This window comes from Tiliqua scincoides, chromosome 2, assembly GCF_035046505.1.
Source record: "Tiliqua scincoides isolate rTilSci1 chromosome 2, rTilSci1.hap2, whole genome shotgun sequence".
NCBI classification, from domain to species: domain Eukaryota; kingdom Metazoa; phylum Chordata; class Lepidosauria; order Squamata; family Scincidae; genus Tiliqua; species Tiliqua scincoides.
In genome coordinates, this window is record NC_089822.1 from 247,594,581 (window position 1) to 247,605,321 (window position 10,741).

The 10,741-nt window shown below is 44.9% G+C and overlaps 1 protein-coding gene across 1 annotated transcript; it reads right to left on the reverse strand.

Moving 5' to 3' along the window:
• Positions 1-466: 466 nt before the first annotated feature.
• On the reverse strand, positions 467-10,544 carry ARPC4 (actin related protein 2/3 complex subunit 4). Its single transcript, XM_066618386.1, has 6 exons — positions 10,370-10,544; positions 9,271-9,389; positions 3,468-3,579; positions 3,291-3,386; positions 2,287-2,457; positions 467-1,362 (listed from the first exon to the last, which is right to left on the reverse strand). The coding sequence occupies exons 1-6, from the start codon at positions 10,370-10,372 to the stop codon at positions 1,357-1,359; spliced, it is 507 nt and encodes a 168-aa protein (XP_066474483.1). The 5' UTR covers positions 10,373-10,544; the 3' UTR covers positions 467-1,356.
• Between the last annotated feature and the right edge of the window lie 197 nt (positions 10,545-10,741).

A 10,741-nucleotide genomic window follows, 5' to 3' on the forward strand; every position in this document is an offset into this window, starting at 1 on the left:
ATATGTCCTTTCCCCCTCCTCAGCTCCAACACCATTTCAGGGCTCCTGCTCAGAACAAAACTCCTGTCTGGGATTGGGGAAATGTTTGTTGCAGGCTACTTGCACTCTTATAAATACACAAGTATGGAACAGTGCAGAAAGAACATGGATAACTCTACAGAAATATTATTCTTTATTATTAAGAATATTTATATACCGCTTTTCAACAAAAAAGTTCACAAAGCAGTTTACAAATATCTAATGCAATTTGCCTTTGGGTGAATGGAACCCATCTTTCATCAAGATGCAGAAGGAATATCACATTTGGTGCCAATATCGCATTTGAAAAAGATTCCTTTGTGACAACACTGAAGACTGGTCAACCTGAGCTGAGATGCAACAAGAAACTCAAAGATCTTCCTAGGTATCTTATGTCAAGACAGAGCGGGCCGGACCCATCACCCCAGAAAGAAATCATGCAAGCACCTTTATTTCAGGAGGCAAGAAAAAAAAGGCTTTAATAGGGAAGGTCCCAGAGTAAGAAAGTTACAGCAAGTGCCTTTGCAAAAAGAACCAAGAGTTACAGATTCCAGCTCCGTTCTGTTCTGCTAAATGCATGGCCTGACCCTTCCCATTACAGCTCCCTCTGGCACAGATGTGGAAGGGAATAGAAAGGGCAGGAACAGGAGGCAAGTGCTGTGTGCAGAATGTTCTGATCCCTGCAGGGGTGGAGGAAGATGGACTGGGGAGAAAGCACTCTTTCCAGAGACTGGAGTGACTTGGCACAGGAGGGGGGTTGCTATCTCCAGCAGCCTGCCTGCCTGCAAAACCATGACTCCTACACACCACTCTGGAGATGAATCAAGGTAGTTACCCTGTGGACACCCCATGAGTGGCTGCCACTTCATTCAAAAGACAGAGATGCTTCACACCTCGCTTACTGGTCCCCATGTTAAGAGATAAAGGCAGCTTTTAAAGCTATTAAAGGTGATTTTTTGCATGCGACACTGTTGAATTGGAACTCCTGCAGCAACTCTTGGTGAGGGCTGCTAGAACAACCAATCCCTCCTCCCACCCACTTCCTCACAAGGACTTGGCCACTAGGAGATTCAAGTAGACAAATTACAGCGAGTGATCAGTCGTTTAAAAAAAAAAAAAAAGGATATTGAATCAGCACAGTTTTGTTCCAAAAACATTAAAAAGCACCCTCCCCTCCCCGGGGCACGCTGGCGAGCATGGAGTACATTTAGCTGGGACAGCTCCACAGGTCTGGCTGCTTCTCATCTCACTCTCACGCTATGGCCTTCTCTATAGCCCCAGCAAGGTGGCTGTGCAGAGAGAACGAGAAAGCAAAGCTGCAGATTCTGGTCCCTTGGTTTAGAACTGGGAAAAGAAAAAACAAAAATATCTATAAATCCAAACGGTGCAGTAATTCAAAACTGACTCAAGTTTTCATCTCCCCAATTTGTTTTTAATCCATTTCATTTTTGCAATCGATGTTTCGGTCTTTGGCACATTCATTCTTTTATTATAAGTGACCTTAAATGTTTTAATGAAAAGGTAGAGTAGAAATATTTTAATGGATAGGTGTATTATGATTTTCCTTAAGAACACAATAGCAAACACCTCTCCCTGCTCCCATCTCCCCAGAAAATGGTATTATTGCTGCAACTTATAGGACCATGTCGTATACAAAGAGAGATTTGAGCCTTTCACTAGACTCTGCAAGGAAAGACATTTAGAATCTCTCATATCACTTCCTCCTTCCAGCAACCTCATGTGTAATTGCTACCTGCAGCACCTTACATGCCACTTAAAACTGCCACCCAGAACATGGAATCCTACAAGGACCCATTTTATTCCCACTGAAACTTCTGCTACAATGCGTCCCGAAGATTTATTCTGAATTGTTTCTATTATAGTTCCCCCTCCCAAGTGGGGAAAAAGCTAAGAAATAATGGTTTACTGAAGACTACCAGTTAGTTTTACAGTTGAGAATGGATTTGAACCCAAGGCTCTTGTGTACAGAGAAAATATGCATAACAAAAATTCTCTGCTGCCTCAAAAACATTTAACTAGCAATATCTGGCTCAGCCACCTCCTTTCAGTGGAATGAAGTTCTCCATTGTCATGTAATTTATTTTTACTTTCCATGGACCATCTGTCATTCTTACCAGCAATCCTAACACTACATTGCCATAATCATATTAAAAGGGAAACAATCTGCCTACTTAACTGCCAAAACCCACTGGTGAATTTTGGCATACCATTTGGGCATCACTTTAGTTACACCTAGCAGACCCTTACATTCTTGAGGAACTCCTCGGCCACAATGCGAGCCCTGGCATTGACTGACAGCTTCATCTCACTGATTTCCTTGTCGATTTCCTCCATGAAATGAATGACAAAGTCCACCAGCTTGTGCTTGTACATTTGCTCCGTATGGAAGTTTGTGATCAGGAAGCTGATATCATAGCCCTGGAACAAAAGTGAGGGCAGCGAGTGATCAGTAAGATACATTGCCAAGCAAGATACGTTCACTATTCCTCCTATTCACTCTGTCACCTGCCCAACATGGGCAGAAAGGACATCAATGCCTGACTGATGTTTTGGATCATCAACACCTAGCAGGATAATGGCCTGTTCTTTCCAGAAGTGAATACCACCTGCAGATACCTGTAGGGAGGTTTTAGAGTTCTGGCACAGAAACACCCAAGGGTCAGACTGTGCCAGACACACAATCAAAACCAACATTGAAAAACATCAGGAGAATAGTCCACACAGGGTGAAGTACCAGGAATAGATTACAGGTATGTCTCACTGGTTATGTCAATTAAAGGGACAGCTATCTTGCATTCTTCTGAATTTATAAAACACACACAGCATTTCCCTGTGAGCAAATTCGGAAGTTAAGACAGCAAAAGTCACACTAACTCAGTCTCTACAATGCTAGTCAAATTCAGCAAGCCCCAGACAGGAAGAGAAAACCACACTGTCTGAGCCATACTGAGGTCTTGTCAGAAGCAAGCTCACTGCAAGCTATTTAGCAAAAGAAAGCTATTTACTACTAAAGAAAACCATCACTACTGCTGAACAAACGGGGGGGGGGGGGAAGAGAAGGAATGCAGAAGATTTCACGTTGGTTAAAAAACCACATAAAGACCTTTCTCCTGACAACACTGCTTGAGGCATATCCTTCTCTACAACATCTATTAGAGACATGGCCCCTATAGGACATTGCTGTTTTTGTCTCAAATACAAGAGAAATAGCATCTTGCAGAACTCCAATGACCCAGCCCAGGTCCTCTTACCTCAACAGGCTTCCGACGTAAAATGAAAAAGTTTTCTGCTCTCATCATCATGAAGCGCATAAATTTGTGGCACAGGATCTTCTCAATCTCATCAGCCTGTACAAGGGAAAGGAACACACATCAGCATTTTTTCCAGGCCAAGATGTGGCAACCATTCATCTCTGACACTTAGCTTACCTGCTTCACAGCAATGCTGACGCGCACAGAGTTGATAGACCCTTCAATGAGGACTTTCTCCTTCTCATTTCTGCTAATGATCACTGGCTGCAACAATAGCTCCTTGCTGCTTCTGCAAAGCCACACAGACAAATATTAGTTTCAGAAAGACATGCTACATACAGGGGCACATATGATCTCTTCTTTGAGCTGATTCTAACGTATCAGCAACAAACATAATACAGTCTTCTGACCATTTCGGTTACCATCTTTTGCAGCTTCCCCAGCTCTACAATATCATTCTTGAGGTGCTGCAATCAGAACTGCACACAGTATTTTAAACATGGCTACATCATTAATTTGAATAAATGCAACATAATATTCAGTCTTAATTTCAATGCTTTTCCTTAGAACATCTAGTGCGGAATTTGCTTTCTTCATTATCTGCAAAGGAGGTTTGCGGTTCCACTCTGCCAAGAGGCTGCCTCCTCTGTCTGCCTAGGCTGCTAGTACACGTACCCCCATGTGCGCACACTAACCCAGTACACTTCACCCCCATACTCCTCTCCTAGCCTGCAGTATGGTGGTGAACTGTTCCTCAAGGGAAATTTACCTTAGCAGTTGCTTAAAATGATAGGCTGCCACCACTTTCTCAACAAGCCATAGGTTATTGTGCCCCTTTCCCTTTCTCACTGCTTCCCAGACTGGTAGAGTAACCTGGACAGTCAGGACTGAATGGGAAGCCTGATTCAATGGCGTTTCAGTGCTGGGGCTGCAGCCCCAGCACCGGGGTGTTGCGAATGTGCCATAAGACATGTTTGTGCCACCCTATGAGTAAGCAGCACTGGTGGGGAGGCCTGCAACACCCCATCAATGCAGCAGGCAGAGCCCCAGCCACTGGCAGAATGAAGGTAAGAGCTGAGCGGCATGGGAGTGTGGGGAGTGCAGTAAGAGGGTGGAATGGGAAAGGGAGAGGCCTGGGCGGGAGTGGGACCGGTGGAGAACACCTCCTCCAAACCCTCTTCTCCTTGTCAGGCTCGAAATCCTGACATGGGCCTTCTCGAGTCTGTGTCAGCTAAATGACTTGAGAAGCCCCACTGAGCAGGCTGGGGCATTACTTGAGGTACTTTGAGGAGACCTCCAGCCTGCTTAATTCTAGCGCAAGATCCAGAGGTAGCCATTTAGTGCCTCTGCTCCTGTGCTGGTTAGGACTGGGCTGTGAGTTGAGCAGCATTTTCCCACATTCAACTAACCACATAGCTTAAAGTCTAAAAGAATTTTACTGTTTAAAAAGAAACAAGAATTTAAGAATTAAGAGGCGCATGAGATACCCATAAGGAATTTGAATATGAATCAGACAATTCCCCAAACTGTACTTAAAAAAAAGAAAGAAAGGAACTAGTTAATTTCTAAAATCTACTCACTTCCTGGATATTTCTCTAAACAGCATGGAGGGAAGCTGGGGATCAGAAAGCAGACCAGAAGCATGTCCCCTTTGGCCTACGTAAAAGGCTAAATTCCAGCTCTGATATACCCTTATATACATACCCAGACTGTCCAATCAAAATTGGCAGGAGGTCTGGTCTAGAGGGTAGAGCCTCCGTCTACCTGAAGATAGCATCCACAAGGTCGCCAGTTCGAGGCCACCGGCACCGACCTTGAAGCGGCTGACAAGCTGAAGCCCAGCTATTCCATCTGCTCTGAGCGTGGGAGGATGGAGGCCAGAATGTGAAGCCAGATCGGAATGAAACACCTGAATGTAGTGGTTCTTGAAAGAAAGAACCTTCTTTCAATTGTAAAAATCCCTATTTAATAAGGGATTTAGATAAGCCTGCCTATGTAAACCGCCTTGAATAAAGTCTTGAATAAAAAGGCGGTATATAAATACCTGTTGTTGTTATTATTATTATTAAATGTCAAAATTATGCTAATTCATGCTAGGTAGCTACAGCACCTCTGTCAAGTGGTCCATTTCTAGGTGGCCTGTTCCATCCAATGAATTACCCAGAATCCCTATACTTTTCTCCTTGCAGCTGACCCAAGAAGATGAATTGAGATATTGTCCCAGCTGTACCTTCACGCCCCCTCCTATTCTAGAGCCTGGAGAATAAAGGGAGTGTCCAGCCTGATAATGGAGTGCCTCTAAAAACACTTTTTTATAGCTTGCAAATTACAAGATGAATTTCAGGCCAGAAAATAAGTTACTCACTAGGAATTCCATAACCCGGTAACAAATGGGTTCCCTAAATAACCCCACTTTCCAAAGGGCCTGGCACTTGAAAACCCTAGCACTTCCAAAAAATAATGGTGTTACTTTGCCTACTAGGTGATTGATACACTAATTGCTCAGTGCCTCTGTTAACAATACCCAGTCAACTTCACACAGCCCCAGCACCCTGGGTCAACATTTTCACTGTGCTATTCAGCACATCCCCAAGATCTCTTTCCTGGTTTTTCATTAACAGTTTAGGCTCCATCAGTGTCTATGTGAAGCTGGGATTCTCTGACCAAATGCGCATCACTGTACACAGGTTAACAATGAACTGCACTGCAGTTCTTTTGAGAATCAGCTACTACAGCAACTAACCAGAAAACTAAAGAGGGTCATTCAGGCAGCTGCAGGCATGCATTCTCTTGGCCCTAGGCAGATTGGCATGCATTTCCTCTAGTACACATATGGCTGCACCCTTAGCTAACACAAAAGTCTCTGGATTCAGATAGCAGCAGTAAGGAAGGACTGCCATGCAACTAGTCTCAATCCCTGCATTTGCAAGGAGAAGCCATTAAAAATACGATTACAGTGAACCTCTGTATACCGGCAAGTAAAGATATCAGGCTAGAAAAGACCACGTTTCAAATCCATAGCCACCCTTAATAGACTTGCTTGGTGACCTTAGGCATGTCACTGTCCCTCATTTGTAGAATACAGAGGGGTCACATGGTTGTTGCAAGGATAAACGAGACAAGCAACAAAGGCCATAGCCCATTTGCAAGCACCTCCATTGCACACAGAACATCCCAAGTTCAATCCTTGGCATCTCCAGATAGAATTGGAAAGATTCCTGTCTAAAACCAAAAAACTGCTGCCAGCCAGCATAGGCAATATTAAACATCTGACTGAATATAAGGCACTATAATATAAAGCAGACAATATGCTAAAAGAATCATAGTAAGATCTCCAATTTGCATCTATGTCTTTGAGGTCAGCTAATGCAGACACATTAATCAAAGTGCATTAGTCATGCTTGCATTTAGAGATTACTACACTGGTTCACAGTTGAGTACCTTTTTAAATATTTCTCTATGCTGGATATGCACATGATTAAACAAACACTGAAAAGGGCAATATCTGCATGGGGACCTAGCACAAAGAACATGTGTCGACCTGTTTACCTACCCTCTGCTAAAACAGAAGCAATAGGTACATATGCACAATGCTGCTGTTTAAAAGCATGTTGGAGAGAAGGGGGAAGAAATCAGACTTATGGGCAAAGATGTAATTCCAGGAGACTACAGTATGCCCAATAAATGCGAGAAGTGCAGGGTTGAGAAAGAAAACAAAAAAATGGAGTACAGGGAACAAAGATGATAACATGAAAGGTGTTGGGAAGACCAAAGAAGGTTTAGCGATCAAGCACATTCACAACTGTACCAGGAATCTAATTTTTTGCATGTAGCCAACAAGTCATGGAGGTGAAAGAGACAAAGTAAAGAAGCAGGAACCTGCAAGAACTAGGACAACAGGAGCAAGACAAAGAGATGAAAAGATTCAGGGGAATCACTAACTAAGGGAGTCTCTTAGTTTGAGATGAACAGAGAGCAGATACAGTCACTACTGATCAGTTATCAAATCAAACGAGTCACACTGACGTCATTAGCTGGCATAGCAGTGTTCTGCAATCTGTAGGATGGGGGTTTGAAGGATTGCCAATTTCGCTGTCAGCAGCTGAACAAATTTTATTAAAAATATCTATATACTACTAGTCAATATAAAAGTTCACAAAGCAGTTTACAGAGAAAAACTGAAACTCTCTGTGGTTCCCCATCCCAAAAGGGTTCACACCCTAAAAGGATGAGGGGGAAAAACCACCAGCAAACAGAAAAGACACTGTGCTACGGTAAATAGGGACAGCTACTCTTCCTCTGTTAGATATAAGAGAAGCGCCACCTGAAAAAGTGCCTCTTTGCCCAGTTATCAGGGATTAAGAAGTCGCAGTTGTTCAGTGGCTAGCTGAGGACATACCATCTAGAAACAACACGGAAAGGACAAAGTGTGCTTGCCCAGTGCAGGCTGAAACACCAAACCTCTCTGGGAGGAGAAAAAAAGCAAGGCAAAGAACCTCATCAACACCTTCTTCTGGTGATGCCTCCTTAAGCTTGGACTAGGCTCCTCCCCACTAACAGTGGCCATAGATACACCATTAAGGGCACAATCCTAACCAGGTCTACTTAGAAGTAAATCCTATTTTGTTCAATGGGGCTTACTCTCAGGAAAGTGTGGTTAGGGTTGCAGCCTAAACCTAAGAGGATGAAAAAGCAGCAAGCAAGGCATATATTATCTACCACCTTCTTTTGGCTGCAATGATTGCACATTGTTTGATTTTATATAAATTGCTCTTGGAGCCTTGTTGGTTGAATGATAGAATACAAATGAATGAATGAAGCTCCTTTGAGCTTACCAGCAACAGTAGCAATAGATAGCTTATTCCACCTTCTCCATTGATGAGTGGGAGGAATCTGTAGTGGCTGACTGGCACTGGGCAGTTCAAGGAACTGGCTGGCTGGGTGGACCCTCAATGATACCCAACCTGGTGAACCTCTGATGCCACACCTATCCCTGTCTATTACATGCCTTTGCTGCTGTTTCCTATATGGTTGCCTTTTGTCCATCCCCTGATCCAAGTTCAGTAGATCAAATTGCGGTAGCAAAGTTAGCCATTCAGAGGCAGTGTTGGAGGTGCTCAAGGGGAAAGAAGAACTTTGGAAGACTTCATGCATGGAACTCCATGTGTAGGCCCTTTAATCTCATATCTATTGGGGACTCAGAAAATATTCAGATGGGGACACCAGAGTTCAAAAAATTTGAGAACGCTGTTGTACAAAGAAAGAGGAAGAGAAACGGGTATGCAGTCAAGAGAAGGGGGGGGTTGTGCAGTCACTGGGCATGCTCTGCAGCTACTTCTGCCATCTACTGAAAAGTATTGATATAGAATGAAACAGTGGCATGACACTCACTATACAAAGAGGGGATTAAAAATGAACCTGTCTGATAGTTCGTCATGAGAATGATTGACAGCATCCAGAGTACAACAATAAACTGAAGTCTGTGTAGAGATGTTTTGGAATTAGGATATTACTCGGATAACAATGGGGAATCTTAGACAACATAGCATGAACTAAAGCCAAAAGAATAAGATGTGCGCTCTTTCCGCTATCAATGTATCCTGATAAATGTCATTTCACTGTGCAGCATATCACAATGTGACACTATGTCACTCTAGTCCCCATAGCAACCTCCCTGCCATTCCATTGGTTCTTCGAAGACTTCTCTTGTCATTTTCCCATTTCTCTATATCACTTCAACTCCCCATTTCCATCTCCTAATCTGTTTTTTCCAATTACTTCTGCAATGACTCACACACTTTTAGACCTGCTATCAGCACGTATAATGGTTAATTTCAAAGATCATTTGTTACCCACAACTCATCATCCTGACAGAGAGAGAGAGAGAGAGAAAAAAAAGAACAGCCCTGAAAAGGACACTATAAACTTTTCCTCTTCCCCCGAATTAAAAAAAAAAAATTCTCCTGCCCCACCCCCATACCTCACTTCCACCTCCGGCTTGTTGTGCCGCTCCACCACTTGAGATGAGAAATTCTCCAGACATAGGGCAGCCTGCAGAGTTGCACGGACTGCATTGAGATAGGGGCGCAGGGTGGCAGTCTGTAAGGAAGAAAACAAGACTAGGACATCAAGAGCTCTGAGAGCATGCACTCAGCTTGAACCATGTCACCACCACACATCCTCTTTTCCATGCCAGCCTGTCAGACTTCCACAGTTCCATCAAACCCAATGTTTGCTCTCTGCCATACAACTTCACATGGTCCACCTATTCAAAATACCACCAGAGGTAACCAATGGTGACATCATTGCCAGTTACTTCTGTGTTGGGAGTCCAATGCAAGGTGAAAAACACCAGTAAGAGGCTCAGGGTAGACAGGAGGGTCTCAGAAGAGTGCAGAAAAACATGCTTTGGAACCTCTTACTGCTATTTGTTGTGTCACGTTTCTGGTCTCACCTGCTGGGCCTCACCTGCCGGATTGCAGTATCCAGGAATCCCGCAAGTACCACTGACACCACTTCAAATACCACTGGTGGCACCTGTACCACTGGTTCAGAAACACTTATCTAACCCTCACAGTGTCCTCTTACAGATGAGCCATTTTCCACAGACCTGAAACAAGGGTTTTTCTCAGCCCTGCACCCTGAGATCAAACCTTTTAGACTGCAAGGATCCAACAACTCACTCTGCTCCCCAGCCCCCTGACTGAATCTTACTGCAGCCTCCCTCCCACCCATCCCCACTGAGGCCTCCCTCCCCCCACCTCTGCCTCCCACCCATCCCCACTGAGGCCTCCCTCCCCCCACCTCTGCCTCCCACCCATCCCCACTGAGGCCTCCCACCCATCGCCACTGAAATCGCCCTCCCACTTGCTCACCTCCCACCAAACCCCACTGAGGCCTCCCCCATGTCCCCCTCCCCAGTCACTGACAAGCTACGCCTCCCCCACACCCACTCAGCATCCTCCCTTCCCTTTCTCCACCCTGTCAGTCGGCCAGCCAGTCCTCCCAACAGACACTCTGACGGGGACCCCCCGAGCCCTCCCCCGCCCAGCCATCCCCCATCTCTCCCACCCACTCACCATGGCAGCAGGGACGGCTGCAACAGCAGCTGCGGGTCTGGGTCCCGGGAACGGAAGCGGAAGTGGCCCCCGCACCAATGGCTCTCCTCTTCCGGGATATTTGGACCGTACCACTTGTGAGAAGACGGCTATCTAGAGCCTGGCTTTTTTTCTCTCTCCGAGCTACGGGGATTTAAAACAATCTATATAACGGGATTATTTAAACGCATCCAAACGGCTTTTCTGGAGATGTGCTTCGCATCACTGATTTTAATTCCTTCTTTTTTTCTTCACCTCCCCCTATTCCCGTGTCATAGTTGGTACAGCCCAACAGTCTCCCTGACTCCATATTTGGGCATAATGAGAGCCGCGGGGGCGGGGCGAGTGGGTGGG

Excerpts from the sequence above, each read along its gene's own strand:
- ARPC4 (XM_066618386.1), bottom strand. Across the intron at positions 3,387-3,467 it reads TCAGCATTGCTGTGAAGCAG|GCTGATGAGATTGAGAAGAT; the intron begins GTAAGCTAAGTG and ends TCCCTTGTACAG. Across the intron at positions 2,458-3,290 it reads TACGTCGGAAGCCTGTTGAG|GGCTATGATATCAGCTTCCT; the intron begins GTAAGAGGACCT and ends CTTTTGTTCCAG.